Source organism: Acomys russatus, chromosome 6 (genome assembly GCF_903995435.1).
Source record: "Acomys russatus chromosome 6, mAcoRus1.1, whole genome shotgun sequence".
Classification (NCBI taxonomy): Eukaryota; Metazoa; Chordata; class Mammalia; order Rodentia; family Muridae; genus Acomys; species Acomys russatus.
The window spans coordinates 15,067,384-15,085,160 of NC_067142.1; the positions used below are offsets into that span (position 1 = coordinate 15,067,384).

The 17,777-nt window shown below is 37.2% G+C and overlaps 1 protein-coding gene across 1 annotated transcript in view; it reads right to left on the reverse strand.

The window, feature by feature from the left end:
- Positions 1–17,777, reverse strand: part of Cntnap5 (contactin associated protein family member 5) — a 951,234-nt gene that overhangs the window by 371,722 nt on the left and 561,735 nt on the right. Inside the window, exon 10 of the mRNA XM_051147230.1 lies at positions 16,996–17,167. Within this exon, the coding sequence (XP_051003187.1) occupies positions 16,996–17,167 (172 nt within the window). The remainder of the gene's footprint in view (positions 1–16,995; positions 17,168–17,777) is intronic.

The window sequence follows — 17,777 nt, forward strand, 5'->3', positions numbered from 1 at the left end:
TGTGCTTCTAATCATATCTGGGCACATGCACACATAGACACAAACACATATAATTAAAACCAGACAGATATGTCTGTATACAGTAAAAAAAAAAGTGTACATTTTAGAAAATAGAAGCATGATTTGGGAAAGACCCATGTCTAAGAAAATCATCTACTTTACTCCCCTTCTAAAGCATGTGTCCATAATTTAAGATAACAATATAGAAATTTAAGACTATAAATACACTGTGCTTGGAGAAATTAAGTAGGGATTTAGAGGTTTTGCTTTGTGTGTGTGTATGCATGTGTGTGTGTGTATGTGTGTGTGTGTGTCCATACAAATATGTCTGTGGAGGCGGAAGACAACCTTGGTTGCCATTTTACCTTACTTATTTATTCATAGTTGTTTTGTTTTTCAAGGCAGAGTTTCTCTGTGTGAGCTTGGCTGTTCTGGACTTGCTTTGTAAACCAAGGTGTCTTCAAATTCACAGAGATCCACATTCCTGTGCCTCCCCAAGTGCTATGATTACAGGCATGTGCCACTGCACCCAGGCCCCCCCTTATTTTTTGAGACAGAGACTCTCAGCCTTACCTAGAACTTAGAAATTCTGCTAAGTGGCTTGGTGAATAGTCCTCAAGGCTTCGCCAATATTCACCTCCCTTGAACTGGGTTCTCAAGCATGCCACCACACTTGTCTCTTTTAAGTGGGATCTTGGACTCAAACTTACTTCTCATGCTGACCTGGTAAGCTTTTTTTTTTTTTTTTTTTTTTTTTTTTTTTTTTTTTTTTTGACTGACCACTTCCTTATCTCCATTTAAAAATTTTAATACCTACACAAAAATGTAAAGACATTGAAAGTTCAATTCTCAACTTCATATGAAAAAACAAAAAACCCAGAATAGCTAAAACAATCTTGTACAATAAAAGATCCTCCAGAGGAATCTCCATACCTGATCTCAAGCTGTTCTATAAAGCAACAATAATTAAGACAGCATGGTACTGGTACAACAATAGGCTGATTGATCAATGGAATCGAAATGATTTTTGAAAAAGAAGCCAAATGTAGTCAATGGAAGAAGGATAGCGTCTTCAACAAATGGTGCTGGTCTAACTGGATGTCTACGTGTAAAAAAATGCAATTAGACCCATATTTGTTACCTTGCACAAAATTCAAGTCCAAGTGGATCAATGACCTCAACATAAAACCAGAGACACTAAATCTGTTAGAAGAAAAAGTGGGGAGGAGCCTGGAACACATTGGCACAGGAGACAACTTCCTGAACAGAACACCAAGGGCCCAGGCCTTAAGGTCAACAATTAATAAAAGGGACCTCATGAGGCTGAGAAGCTTCTGTAAGGCAGGAGAAACTGTCAACAGAATAAAGCAACAGCCTACAGACTGGGAGAAGATCTTCACCAACCCTACATCTGACAAAGGTCTAATATCCAAAATATATAAAGAACTCAAGAAATTAAACACCACCAAACCAAATAACCCAACTGAGAAATGGGGCTCAGAACTAAACAGAGAATTCTCAACAGAGGAATACCGAAAGGCTGTGAAACACTTAAAGAAATGTTCAATGTCCTTAGTCATCGGGGAAATGCAAATCAAAACAACTCCGAGATTCCATCTTACACTCATCAGAATGGCTAAGATCAAAAATTCAAGCGACACCACATGCTGTCAAGGATTTGGAGAAAGAGGAACACTCCTTCATTGCTGGTGGGAATACAAACTACTACAACCACTTTGGAAATCTATCTGGTGATATCTCAGAAAAGTGGCAATAAGGCTTCCTCAAGACCCAGCTATTCCACTTATTGGAATATAGGACGAAGATGCTCCAGTACACAAGGACATGTGCTCAACCATGTTCATAGCAGCCGTATTCATAATAGCCAGAACATGGAAACAACCTAAGTGTCCCTCAGTAGAAAAATAGATAAAGAAACTGTGGCTCATTTACACTATGGACTACTAATCTGCTATTAAAAACAAGGAATTCCCGAAATGTGTGGACAAATGGCTTGAAGTAGAAATGATCATAATGAGTGAGTTCACCCAGAAGCAGAAGGAATCAAATGGTATATGTTCACTTACATCTGGTCACTAGCCCAAGGAGCATATCTCATGAAATTCTTTACTTAGCAGGAAAGTGGGACAGAAGGGAGGACATCCTATTGGGAATCTAGGAAGAGAAACATGGGAGAATGGTGAAATAGAAGGATCCAGAGCATCCTACAAACCTACAAGAAGAACATTATGATAGGCAGATTTGAGGGAAAGATCTGCATGTCTTAATGAATAAATTAAAACTGTTGCAGACATAGAAATAAATGCTCATGATTCAGTTATAGTTGACAATCACCTACAAGAGACACCAGAACACAAAATACCCATTGCTGTGACTGGAAATTCAAACCATTCCTAAACGGATGTTGAACAAACCATTTCTAAAGATAAATTCTTCTCTAATGGTAATAATTAAAGGAAAAGATTTCCTATAAAGTGTAAGAGATGTTGAAAGAATGGTTATGTGGCTCATGAATGTAGGTCATCCAAAGATATCCAAGGCAATTCCTTAATTTTGAAAATTGACAAAGGTGCTATGCTTAAAGCCCAATAGAAAACAACAGGAGACATTCGTTACCTTTTCCTCAAAAACGGATTATTCTAAAGGAAAACAAGAAAAATCAAAGTCTGATAAGTCAAAAAGACTACTGCACACTAAGAAAACTCATTTAATGGAGATAAAGATCTCCTAGGGATAAAATTAAAGGTGCTAAAGATACTAACAAACAAATATTTTGACAAATAGCTACAAGTGATAAGAGACCAAAGTTAAAATTACCGTTAGGTGGCATTGAGATTGAGGAGCTACTGGATATTGAAGCACATGTAAAAATAATTTCCCAAGATCCATGGCATCCACTTCAAAATGTATCTACACAGGCCCTAGAGACTGGAACATTGTCTCAAATCAAACAAAGTGTCAGAGCACTTAAATGTACTGGGTCAGAAGATCAAATATGAAAATAACATGGCTGCTATGGCCATAAACTTATGGGGAAGAAATCTGTTATTACAGTTAACATCCCTCCCCAGATTAACATCCCTCCAATTTCAAAAATAAGTCAGAAAACAGGTGATACTTTTGATAAAAAGTTAAAATTATTAAAAAGGATTATCAAAGAAGTTATATACAGTTCAGGGTATCCATAAACAAGAAAAAGCATAGAATCATGTTTGTACTTTATGTTGGGGAACCAATGCTGATAAAACACCTACATCCCTGCTGATAAAACGGTTGGCTGAGAAATCTCTTCGGATTGAACATTGACTAATGACTATAGAAAAATTACAGAAACTAGAACAGCTAGTCTAAGAGTAGCTGGAGACTCAACATATAGAGAAGTGCAACAGGTCTTGGAATTCTCCTGTATTTGTCATCAAAGAGAAATCTGGTAAATGGAAGATGTTAGCTGATCTCAGAGCAACTAGTAAAATTATTCAGCCAATGGAAACTTTACAGTTGGAATCCCATTGATTTCCCTGTTATTTCAAGAGTGGTCTGTTAAAGTAATTGATCTAAAGGGTTGTTTTTTCATGATTCCTTTACATGAATATGATAGGGAGACATGAGCTTTCTCTGTACCTACTTTTAGAATCTGTGCAATAAAGAGATATCATTGGAAAGTTTTATCACAAGAAATGTTAAACAGTCCTACCATGTGTCAATATTTTGTGCAACAGCCATTGGAGATAATTTGTAAGAGGTTTTTCAATCCATAATTTACAATTATATGGAGAATAACATATTGTCTGATTTATATATAAGCATATTAGAAAATATTTTTGATGAAATAAAAAAATAGAAATTTGTCATGTTGGGGATTATAGATTGCTCCCCAACAAAATACAAAATAGAGATTTTACTAATTATCTGAGATACAATATAGACCCACAGAAAATTAGACCACAACAAGTATAAAACAGAAGAAAACAATTAAGGTGTCATAATAATTTTCAAAAGTTGCTAGGCAATAATAACTGGCTACAGCTTACAATTGGTTTGACTACCCAAGAGATAAGTAATTTATTTCAAACCTTACAAGGTGATACAGACTTAAATTTCCAAAGAAAGTTATCTACTGAAGCTGAAATAGAACTGCCTCTAGTAGAAAGAAAATTATATGATTCATATATAGACCACCTTGATGCAAAGATAGCCTTTTATTTGGTTATCTTGACTTCTACTCATTCTTTTACAAGGATTCTTATGCAGAATGATCATTGTGTCTTATAATGGATATTTTTGCCATACAAGCACAGTAAAAAATGTAAAACCTACATAGAAGAGGTTTCAGAATTGATTGTAAAGGGAAAACTGAGACTCTGCTAGTAGCTAATTCCAGCCAGGAATAGACCCAGCTGAGATTGTGGTACACTTTACTAGAGATTGTGGAGATTGATTCATTATGGCCTGACAATGAATATTGGAAGAGAGCTTGCAGTGATATTCTGGAAGAAATTACCAAGAGATATCCCCAAAGCAAGCAACTCATAAAAAGAACTAATGGGATTCTTCCTCATATAGTAAAGAGGATTTCAATTTCTGATGCGCCTACATTTTACAATGATGCCAGTAAGTCAGAAAGGGCAGGTTATAAGTCAAAAATAAAAGTATGGTGGTTGAGAGTCTGTATGATTCAGCTCAAATAACAGAATTATATTCAATTCTGATGGTGTTATCAGATCTTCAAGAATCTCTTAATATAGTAACTGATTCTCATTATGCTGAAAGAGTTGTTTTGCGTATAGAAACTGCTGATCTAATTCAGGATGATTCTAACTTAACTTCACTATACAAATGATCAGAAACAGAAATCATCCATTATGTATAATAGATATAAGATCTCATACAGATCTACCATTCCCTCTAGCACAAGGTAATAATGAAATTGATCAACTCTTGATAGTAAGTGTGTTTGGAGTTTCATAAAAAGCATGATGTTAACTTAAAGCCTGATTGTTACTCACAAATTATTTTTAATTCATTGGTATAGAATTTTGTATATAGATGCAAAATAAGTTTAATTTAAGATAAAGTATTATTGAATTCAAATGTAAGATTATACTTCACATACATTATATAATATATAATAAATATAATATATACATATATATTTCTACTCTAATATGTGGTATTGTACCCATACAATTCTATTCTAATACAAGGTTTACTTCCAATTCTTTGAAAATGCTATTGTAGGTTGCTTAGGATAAGTACACTATACAAGTTAATTATTAGTTGATCATGATCATATCAATTACTAGTCTATTTTTATCACAAGAATATACATCCTAGGTATAATATATATATATATATATATATGATTCTATAGAAAGATAAGGTAAAATAATTAGATAAGGTCTTTAAAAACCTCAGAGACTTACAAAATATGGCAATTAAATATATTTTTATTATTTCAAAGATAGATTTACAATGACACATGTTAACTACTGGCAACCTCAAAGAAAAGGATGAACATCAAAGAAAGAACTTCCTTATGGAAATGGTTTCAAATGTGGAAAACAAGCCACTGGACAAAATGTCCTCATTTCTACCACAGACAGAATTCTGTATAAAAATGGGCAAGCTTGGATGCAGGCAGAATAGAAGGCAAAATCTGCCAAGACAGGGTAAGCAAGTCCTCAATAGTTCCTTCCTCACAAATATGGAGCACTATGAAGATAGTGCTCCAATGTTATAAAGAATTTTGGGTGACTGCTCAGGCAGCAAATTGTCTCTGTCATCGTCTCATTTTGTAAGCTGCCAACCTGTACGCTCTGTTTACTCAGCTAATTAATTTTATTCCTTTAGTTTTACAATTAAGCTTAGTTATTTACGGGTTAAGATATTTTCATGTCTTGATAGTTGTTTTAAATTGAAAATGATGATATATGATAGATAATTGATTTACATTCAAAATTGCAGGTTCACCAAGATAGGAAAGTTGTATTTTTCAAGACTGCCAAATATAAATAGCCAAAATACTATGAATGTAACATTTATATAATTCCTAATTGTTCCCTGGTTCTTCTTGCTATAGGTAGCTTATTGCATATATGTGTAATAAAAAATTACAAAAACCCACCATGTTAATACCAAAGGGAGCCAGATGTGTGTCCGGACTCAATGGAGGCCGACACACTGTGGGTAATACATCATGTGCACGTAAACATAAATGCTAATGCAAGCTTCTGGAATTCTATGAGCACCAGGGGCAAGTGTGGGGTATGTGTGTGCATATTCACATGTGCTTAGGTGCATGTGAAGGCCAGAGAACATCTCAAATGTCATTCTTTAGGTACCACTCACTTTACTTTTGGGTTTTTGGGGTTGTTTTGTTTTCTTTTGTTTTTGTTTCAGATTGAAACAGGCCTACTAGGTTAGGCTGCCTGGCCACTGAGCCCCACTGCTACATCTGTCTCCAGACTCCCTGGATGATATTCAAGTGTCTGCTACCCTATCCAGCAAGGACTGAACACAAAACTTCATGTCTGCACAGCAGCAAACATGTTATTAAATGAGCTCTTTCCTTATTCTCGGTTATTCTTAGTAAGATTACTTGGTCAAATCTATAATCCTAGAGTTGGTTGAGAGCCATTTCTGGAATTATTTTGTTAGTCAAGTAATGGATAGCTCTCATCCATTACTATTTTAATCAGAATCTGTCTTTCAGAATATTTAAAATCGGGTAAAATGGTGCATTGGTAATTTTGTTACTATTAAGTCAGTGGTGTTCTGGACAGGGTAGATACTTCCTGAGTTTAGGGACTGGAGTTTTCAGAGACCCCAAGCATTCCAAATTAATCTCCTTTATCTGCAGTCACTATCTGCTTTTGAGTGGCTATTCCTCTGCATTTGTCATTGTTGCAGTGTGTTCCACTTAGTCTGTAGAATTTTCTAGTCCCCTTTGAAGGAGTCTATACAGAGTTTCTCTGTGTTTTGCTGGCTGCCTGGGACTTACCTTGTATACCAGGCTACCCTCAAACTCCTAGAGATCCACCTGCCTCTGCCTTTTGGAGTATTGAGATTACAGGTATGCACCACTGTGCCTAAATGAATAGCTGTTTTTAATGTAACTGAAAACCTCTAGGAACATTTGAAACCTGTTCCCCTACTCAAACAAAAGCATTAATCACTTGTCCAGAACATACACTGGGTTACATAGGTAAATTTTTCAAGGCAATGCCACTTTGACTGGCATGCTGCTGTCAATGGGGCTCAAACTATTGTTGTCTTCCTTCCTGTGAACCTGAAGATCTTTCTTTCCTTTGTTCTCAATCATCTGGAGTTTGATTCTCGCGTAAGGTAACGGGGAATATATTAGTACCAGACTTCTTTTCTCACATGTAGAGAGTTAAGTACTTCCTTTAGGCATTTGAAAAGGTAAAGTGATGGTGACTACACATAAGCAATAATGAGACCTGAGCAAATGGATCTAATTTTCTCACTAACTCAAAGTACTAAGCACCTTTTCCATCTAATTATATCTCTTAATGATACTGACAATGGTAATCTTTTCGGACCGGAACTTCTTCTCTCAGACCCAAAGAGTATACATCAACAGAGAGAAGGAACAACCAAGTGTCACTGTCTTTGTGCCTCAAGGAGTCTCATTAATATGATAAACAGATGCAAAGCCCCTATCAGAGTGACAGTTGAAGGCTTACTGAGACATTGACCCTGGGAAGAGATCAATACAGAGGAATCTTTTGTCTTCTAAGTATTAATTTACAAATGCGTCTGCTTCATGAAAGTGATTTGGGAATTTCAATTCATATTTTTCTCTTGTTTCTATATATGACAAAATCTTCCTTGGCTTCTGTGTTTCAAAACTACATTTTTTCCTTATTTTTCAAGAAAGACAGTGTAGGCAACTCCTGAGGGCAGCTTTCTTAATGCATCTGAACATCCACTCTGTACCTCATTTGCCAAACAAAAGATCTTAGAACAAGCTCTTGGGAAAATTCATTGGGTCACTGTTACACTTTCTTTCTTTCTTCTCTTTTTTAAGTTGAAGACTTCTGTTTACAGGTTTTCAAGTCACATTTTTCTGTTGACATACATTTTAAGAATGCTTATGGAGAACATTCACTACAACAGCTCAATATGCTTTTAGATTACATTTTACAAAAAAAAAAAAAAAAAAAAAAAGACAGCGCTAGATCAGGGAAGGGGTTTAAAGTTTACCTCCTGTATTGTCCTTGGCTGGTGCCTTAGTTTGAGCGGGACCCCTGGGCCCAAATCTGCCTATCATATTGTTCTACTTGTAGATTTCTAGGACCCTCTGGATCCTTTTATTTTGCTGTTCTCCCATGCGTCTCTCATTTAGAGTCCCAATAGGATGCCTTCCCCTCTGTCCCAGTTTCCTGGTAAGTGAAGGCTTTTGTGGGACATGCCCCTTGGGCTAGTATGCAGATATAAGTGAGTATATACCATTTGATTCTTTCTGCTTCTGGGTTAACTCACTCATTATAATCATTTCTAGCTCAATCCATTTGTCCACGAATTTCGGGAATTCCTTGTTTTTAATAGCTGAGTAGTATTCCATAGTGTATATGTACCACAGGAGGTGATCCCCCTCAGGAACAGTCATAGGGGAGGGGAATAATGGGAAAATGGGGGGGGGGGAGGAATGGGAGGATACAAGGGATGGGATAAACATTGAGATGTAACAAGAATAAATTAATAAAAAAAAAAAAGAAAAAAAAAACACAGGAAAAAAAAAAAAGACAGCGCAAAATAACTTAAAACAACACCTGCTATTCGGCAGGATTTGACCTGACCACTTTCTCCTTTTCTTGTTATTATGAACATCAATCTCTTTAAGTGATGCACTGGGCGGTGTATGTTTTTTGATCCTTATTCATGAGTGTCAGTATTCGGTTTTCAAATGCTGAATTGCTGAAGCCTTTGTTTGACTTCTTCTAGAATCCTAGACTGAGAACTATGGTGATGTCCTTCAAAAAACATGTATTTGCATAGCACCCAAAGCTGCGATAATCCTTCTTTCTCTCTAAAATTAAAAGTATGTTAGTCCCTGCATGTGGTGGCAGACATGTACATGAAGCAGAAGGCACCCTAGGCTTCCCCGTGGAGGGGCTGAGCTGGTCATATTAGTTGACATTGGGGTTAGTTTTCAGTTAATTAAATTTCAGTTACCAGGTGTCAGAGAAAATGCTTTTAAGCATTGCTGTTTCAGATTGTGAGTGGAACTTTTCACCACAGCCTTATGGGAAATGTAAAGTTCCACCTTCAGTGTGGTTGGCTGTTTGTATTTTCTGTGAATCAAAACATTTCAGTGTCTGACTTAGTTATTTGTCTCAATACTATGACAAAATATCTGACAGAAAATAAATTAAAGGTTTCTGCTTTGTAGTTTTAAGGGATACTATCCACAGTGGCAGTGGAAACATGGAGGCAGGAACAGACAGTGGCTGGCTGGAAAACAGAATGGAACGGGAAGTAGTCCCTGCTACCAAACATCAAGGCCCACCCCAGTGCTCCACTTCCTCCACTGAAGCTCCATCTCCTCATAGTTCACACAGCCTTCCCAAACCAAACCTTCTGATGGGATCCATGTATTCAAACAAATGTGACTTTGGAGGACATTCTGCATTCAAACCAAAACTGTGACCTTCCTTGTGCCCAAGAGAACAGGGGCCCTTTCTCAACAGATTGATTTCCTTTTCCTATAAACCCAAGGGACAAGAGAGATCAGGCTTATAAGAGAGCACAAATGCCTTCCTTCAAGACTATTTAAAACATTCCTCCCCCCCCCCCCATTTTCCCATTATTCCCCTCCCCTATGACTGTTCCTGAGGGGGATTACGTCCCCCTATATATTCTCATAGGGTATCAAGTCTCTTCTTGGCTACTTGGAGGATACAAAGGATGGGATAAACATTGAGATGTAACAAGAATAAATTAATAAAAAAAAAAAACCAAAAAAAAAAAAAATAGGCCTTAAAATAATAACCAAAATGTGAACTAGAATCAATATATCTGCATTAGGAAAATATATTTTAAAATAAATATCATAATAAAATTAATAGATATTTTATGATAAATGTATTTGTACTTATAAATAGAAAAATAAGATATAAAGAAATAACTTATATGTGAAAAGATAAGTAGACAAATTGACAATATTGAATAAAAAAATTTTTTGGCTATTTGAAAAAAAAAAAAAAAGACTATTTAAAACAATTAGATACAGTTTCACGTTCCTTACAAACACTTCTCCAACCACATGTAAAGATGTATGAGATGACGGTGTAAGAGCCCACTTTTAAGGAACAGATGGATGATTCAGTCCTTGCCCCACCCCAGAGGGCAATTACAGATAGATTGCACATACTGATGTAGCTCAGACTCTACCTGCACAGAACAGTCATTTCAGGCTACTTATGACCTTCTTCTCTCCCATAATCATCCCCATAAAGTAGTTAAAGCCAATATTTTTACTGGAAAGCTTAGATCTCAGTATGATCTGAGTCTCAGTATGTCCTTTACAAGGCTGTGACAATGAGCAGCATGGATAGTAACACATACATTTGTTGTGTGTGTACATGTGGTGGAAGATGTATGCGCAAATGTGTGCTGTGTGTAGGAAGGACAGAGATCAATGGTACATCTTCCTCAATCACTCTATATACCATTCTCATTTTGAGGCAGGTTTCTTCACTAAATCTGCAACCCTGTGATTTAGCAACACTAATAGGTCTGAGAAAGCTAGAGAGCCTCCTGTCTCTGCCGCCCCATCTCGGGCTTATAAGTACACCCCTCTGCCCAACTTTTATGTGGGTGGTAAATTCCAAACTAAGGTGTTCATGTTTTGGGATCAAGCACTTTACCAACTGAATGGTCTTTCCAGATCCTACAGTGTGTGATCTCGGATGCAACATGAAAACATATCATTTTTTGCTGTAAAATCCTCACCAAGATTGTGGGGTTCCTGGTCTCTGTGGAGGCAGGTTAGAGGGAGCACCCTTATACAGAGCAATGCTCTCCATCATATATTTTGATGCATAACCAGGTTCTGTTACATGTTGGCTGTATAGCCTTAGGAACGTTTCTTGGCAGCTCTGTCTCTCAAGCTCATTATTAGGAAATGTAGGTAATGATGATCCCTACTGTAGTTTTGATCTCTGTTTCTCTCTCTCTTTCCCTCTCTCCCTCTCTCTCTTCTCTCTCTCAATCTGTGTGTGTGTGTCTGTCTCTGTGTGTGTCATCTCTCTGTGTGTCTCTCTTTGTCTCTGTCTCTCTCTGTGTGTCTCTGTCTGTCTCTGTCTCTCTGTCTCTGTCTCTCTCTCTGTCTCTCTCTCTGTCTCTCTCTCTCTCTCTCTCTCTCTCTCCTCTCTCCTCTCGCTCTCCTCTCTCTCTCTCTCTCTCTCTCTCTCTCTCTCTCTCTCTCTCTCTCTCTCTCTCTCTCTCCATGGTTCATATTAAGTATTATAAAAAGGTAAGCTACTAATTTGACTCCTGCTTAAAATGTAGAATATTTGCTGTGCTGGCTGGTTCCTCTGGTCTTGACTTCAGTTTATTACTAGGCAGCCTACTGATCATGCAAACAGATGCTCAATACTTCCCATACTCTCAGTCCTACCCTATGCTATGCACAAGTGCCTAGTCTATGCTTCTTAATCTCCATAGGTGTAGCCCAACCTTCAGGTTCCTACTCCTTCCTTGACGTTACCTTCCTTTACTAACTCTGGCCACCCAAGCCCTTTCTTTTATGTTTAATTTTAGCAACAGACCCTGCACACTTCCATAGAATCATGATTTGGCAAACACTGGAGTTGAATCTATATTCATTGTAATCACTAGACATGTGACTATGAACGAACAGTTCATAAACTTCTCTGGGTAATGGTGACAACTTCAGAAACCCCAAATGTGAATGTTCTCTAGAGTCAGAAGAAAACATCTTAAAATTGCAAGCATGTCTCTTCCCCAGTTCCAAGTTGGTGCCTAGATATTTTGTTTATAATTTATTCCTCAAATATTTACTTTATTTTTCTATTATATATATGTATCTGTGTATAATTATGTGCATGGGAGGGAAGGAACCCATGGAGGCTGGAAGAGGCAGTGAGGTCTATTGTAGCTATAGTTACAAGTGCTTATGAGCCACCAATGTGGGTACTGGGAATGGAACCCAGAACCTCTCCCAGAGCAGCAATGGCTCTTAACTACTGAATTATTTCAAAGCCCTACAAATTTGATTTCTACCAAGTTGCATTGTGCACCAGCCACACTTGAACTATGAATATAGTTAAAGGAAGTAATATTTAAAGAATAAAGGAAGTAATATTAAAGAAAATTTCCTCAGTAACTACTACATAAAATACAGACATTCATTTTCTTCCATGAAACAGGACCATAAAAATGATGAAATTAAAAAGAAAATAAAGCCAAGGACAATACAGGCTATAAACTTCAAACCCCTACCCAGATCTAGCCAATGGTCAGAACATTCTCCACAGTTGAGTGGAAAGTGGGGTCTGACTTTCTCACATACTCTGGTGCCTCATATTTTACCACCTTCTCTGAATGGGGAGACCTGGTGGCTCTCAGAGGAAAGATAGCAGGTTACCAAGAAGAGACTTGATACCCTATGAGCATATACAGGGGGAGGAGGTCCCCCTAGTCACAATCATAGGGGAGGGGAGTAAGGGGAAAATGGGAGAGAGGAGAAATGGGAGGATACAAGAAAGGGGATAACCACTGAGATGTAATATGAATAAATTAATAAAATAAAATTAAAAAAAAAAGAAAACCAAAAACCAAACCAAAACAAACAAACAAAAAACAAGAAGAGCTAATCCTATTTTGTTTTCTTAAATTTTTTATTATTAATTTATTCTTATTACATCTCAATGGTTATCCCATCCCTTGTGTTCTCTCATTCTTCCCTCCCTCACCTTTTCCCCTTATTTCCCTCCCCTATGACTGTTCCTGAGTGGGATTACCTCCCCCTGTATATGCTCATAGGGTATCCTATTTTGATTTTGGCTTACTTCATGCATGAAGGGAGAATACCATATTTTAGCATTTTTCATTAAGAGCAAAATGCTCAGATTGTGTGGGCATTGCCTTTACCATGGCTTTCTTGGCACCTGATCTAAAGCCTGACAGTTTTACAGAAGAGTTCAGACATATGTTTTGCCCCACAGTTCATCTTTATATATCACCCACTTTTTTTGTCACACTCCCACACATGGAGTGGGATGTAGCAGGACTCTGTTTGTGGAGGTTATCGAACATAATGTTTTCCCATCCTCTGTGTTTGCACCTCCCCATGCTCAAGCTGAGAAGCTAAGAAACTTGACCAGAGAATGGAAGACAAGTTTTTCTTAAAAGAAAATGTGCTAGGAAAAAAATCAGACACGGAGTGAGAAATTATGCTTTCTGACATATTTAGCTATATGGAACGGAATATAATGTTTTGTATGTCATCTATACTGTTGGAAAATAAATGGTTTGCATTTTCAAAAGTGTTAGAAGGATATCTCGATAGGCTACAAAGCAGGGACCAAGAACAATAAGCCCTGACTACATCATCGATTTTGTACCCTCCTGTATGTTCTATAGTGGGGACTAAATTATATCTAAGAACCTCCCTCAATTGTATTGCTGTATGAGGGTGGCCTAAAGGTATTTGGACTTGTGCCATCCATATTTTCCCTGGCAATCCAAAGAACTGCAGAAAAATCATTGTCTGTCAGTCCTAATAAAGTTTTATCAACATTATTTGTTGTGTGTTGGGACATGTCATGTTAATGTATGCATAAACATTCATGCCTGTGAACAAGTGTGGAGGCAAGAGGGTGTAGCAAATATCCTCCTCTATCATTTTTCCAACATATTCTTTTGAGGAGTGTTCTTTTTCTTAAACCTAGAGCACACAGTAATTATTTTTTTTGTGTGTGTGGTTGGGTTGTTGTTGTTCTAACTAGGCTGACAGCCAAGAAGCTCTAGAAGCCTTTCAACTCTAGCTTGCATAACACTAGGGTTATTGGTGGTCATGTGTTACTATCTTTACCTTGTTACATATGTGTTGGGATCTGAACTCAGGTCTTCATGCTCATGAAGCAAGTACTTTTAGCCAATGAGATGTTTCTCCAACCATAAAATGATGTCTCAAGGGCTGACTTTAAACAGTTCAAAGGAAACAGAACCCACCAGTCTGCAGACCTCATTTCAAAGGCTTGCAAGAGCCCACTGACTATCCAATTAGGATTTTAGAAACTTTTTCTCTTTTTATGGAAGACTGCCATGGACTTCCCATATCTGATAACCTTCTGCAATGAGAAGTACTACAATATTGAAGAATGGAAGAGGCACAGTTGGGAACAAGGAAAGAGAAGAATCCAGGATGTGTATGTGGTCCTCATTTCACTTTGAATAAGAAAAAGTACATAGAAGGCCAGGATATAATTCTTAGTATCTGTTGTCATAGAAGAGACACTCAAGCCTCCATGGAGTTGTTATCCAGGAACTCAGGTTGGAGAACCACAGTTGCTGCACTCTCTAGCAGGCCAATTTATATCAGCTGGCTAGCACTTTAAGATCACACTGGTTAACACATGAAAAGCAGAACATTTCAGAAATTTCTCAGGAAATGGAGCTCACTGTTTCCTATGGGTAGGGAACCTCAGAGACCTCACTATATGCCCTTAAGCAAAGCAGTGAGGCTTTCCCTACTAGCCTGGCCTCTAACAAATTGCCTCTTTGTTTTATGCATCTATACCACATATTTTTCCTTCCTCAAACCAATTGCTACTACTAGTTTACATGTATACACACTTTCATTATGACTTTATCTTGATTACAAAAATTAAAAGCAAACAGAAAAAGCAAGAACCGCTTGCATTTGTAACCCTTTGCCTACCTTCCTGACTTCAAGCAAATGTAAATTAGATCTATAAGGGACCAAACAAAGCTCTGGACAATGGCTTCCATTTTGTTATAGAAAGTGACTGCAATTCAAAAGAAACATACCATTTACTCACTAAAGGAAACACTAAACAAAACACTTTTGAAAGTAATATAACTACTCAAGTCTACTATTACATAAAATTGTTGGTAGAAGATAGATATCTGGCAATGACTTCTATGTAATCAAAAATAATGAGCGCTTCCTTGACTGTATACTAAGGTATTAAAGAGACCCCAGTTGACAAATGTTCCTTTATTTGTCTGTAATACATAAAATACTGCACCAGCTGATGAATTTGGAAGCTTTTTCCTTGCCAGGAATTTAGACTTAGGGTGGTATACATTTCCTGTAATAACTTCGATTTGCAGATTTTGAAATTAGCACATTTTAATGAAGCACAAATTTTATTACACACTTTTCCAGCTGGTCAAGTGTAAAAAAAGGCACAAGAATCAAAAATTCAATGTGGTATATGTTGGCGATCCCATGAGCAATTATCAGAAATGTGTGTTAATGTTCCATCTAAATATAGTGGTCATTTCCAACATTAGCAGAGGCCATGTTCTGCATAGCTGATTTCCCATGATCCCAGTATACATTCCTGAAACTTTTCATCTTTCTCCCCCACAGTGGTGTAATTACCTCCTGAACTTTCTTAACTCTACCCTACATTTTTCTCAACTCTTGTTTCTAGCCAAATCTGATGGGGTTCCTTATCAGCATTCACATAGAACATGAAACCACCATCTTATAGCACAAAGGCCCTATTTGTGTTGATTCCAGGTCTACATCCCCAGCTAGGTGGAAGCCACATGCCTTCTCTGCACATGAATTATATCAAATCAGCTGAACTATAGCCTGTCAATTTATTAGTTAATTGCTTCTCAGAAAATATGTATTGCAAGAAACTATCATATGCTATTTGTTATAAAATTAATTAGACTACTAGAAATTTTAAATACAAAAGAAATATTTACAAATTATGTTCTGTTTCCATGCCATATTGTGGCACTTTCTCCTACCAGCTTCTCTCTACTCTCACCTTGGACAAGCCTGATTTTGCCTCATCCTTTAAGATGTATATAATCACCTACCCAAAATTCCTCCATCTCATTCATCATTTTTTCACAGTTGTACCAAGCTACTTGTACTGTGTTTCTTTACTGGTACATCATGTTTCAGAAATCAGAGTATATTTCAGTTTGTAGCAATGGCTAATTAATGCAGACAAGATCCTCTAACAACAATACTTAGCTAGACACTTAACAAATCTCCATTACTGACTGGTTTGTTGATATCTTAAGAGGAGTAAGCAGATTTAGAAGAATGAAGTAGGTAGGTACTACAGAAGCAACATGGCAAAATATTGCTGAAATTTGGCATCCATTCTTTTTGGTTTTCTGATTTTAAATCTAGAAACTTCCACCACAAGTGAAGCCATGCTGGATCTCTGGGTTGTTGAATAAAAGTACTGGTTCTCACTAATCTACTGTTTGGTCATTTGGAACTATGTGTGGGTAGAATTGGTGGCACCTAAGATCAGCCATACTCAACTGAGGACATCCATGTTAAGCTCAGACAAACCCTTAGCTGTAAGTTTCCTAAAGCCTTGTGACATTATTGGAAGGATAACCTATAACAGGAAAAGAATCACAGTTTAGGAGAGAGTAATTTCTCCCTTCTTTATGCTTTACTCTTAACTTCAAAGTAATCAAATGTTGTTTATGCATAAAATTTTAATCTTTTCACAAATTTGTATTTTGATTTAATTTGCATATCCCATTTACTGCAAGTCAACATGAAGAGAGATTCAACTAATTTAAACCATTTTCTCTGGGCCTGAAATCATTTCAGAAATATTTTCCATTAGGCAACTCAATTATGTCTAATGTGGCAAATGTCAGCAGATTAGAATTTTGCTTAAAGAAACTCATATTTAGAACACTGAGAATGAGAAAGGGTGGGGGAAACAGTGGAGACAAGACAATAATTACCTGTCTTTGATGCTACACAGATCAATGTGTAAATCACTAAAATTCCCCAGGGGACCTTGCTGAACTGAAATGAGGTCCTTGGGCTGGTTATCAATAAAGATGAGCCTCATGCAGCCTTGGAAAGCCTTGATGGGATTTAAGCATTGGGAATTGGTGTGATTGTCAGGGCACCCTGTGAGACAGAGAAAAAAGATAAAGAGCACTGAAATGATTAGTCATTGCATTGGCAACCTATTGATGGAAAACCTTGAGGTCCAATTCTTTGGGTATTTTTTAATCATAGCAAGGAACACTTTTGTTGTAAATCCGAGATCAGGAGGAGAGGCAGAAATTATGCAAAATGGAGATAGTCACTGTTTAACTGAAAAACGTGCGAAAGGGAATATCATTAGTATAACATTTACCTTAACCTCCACTGTGCGTGTGTGTGTGCGTGTGCGTGCGTGCTCTGGTAAGAGTGATAGCAGAGTAATCGTCTGGTTAATTGAGGAGCATTAACAGTATTAGCACCTGAGAAAGGTACACTAGGAAGCCAAGCAGTTTGTTGTTGTTTTTTGTTGTTGTTGTTTGTTTATTCCACGCTGTGCAAAGCAAATGGAGACTTTAAGAGATCTGCAGGCTTAAATGCACATAGTTATAGGCTGTATCAACACACAAGAAAAATCAACAACACACCATTTAAGGAGTGTTCTTTTAAAACTAAAAATGCATTGTAGCCATTGCTTAGTATCACCTGCAGCCAGGCAAACCTACTCCTCATTAAGACAGGAGAAGACCAAGCA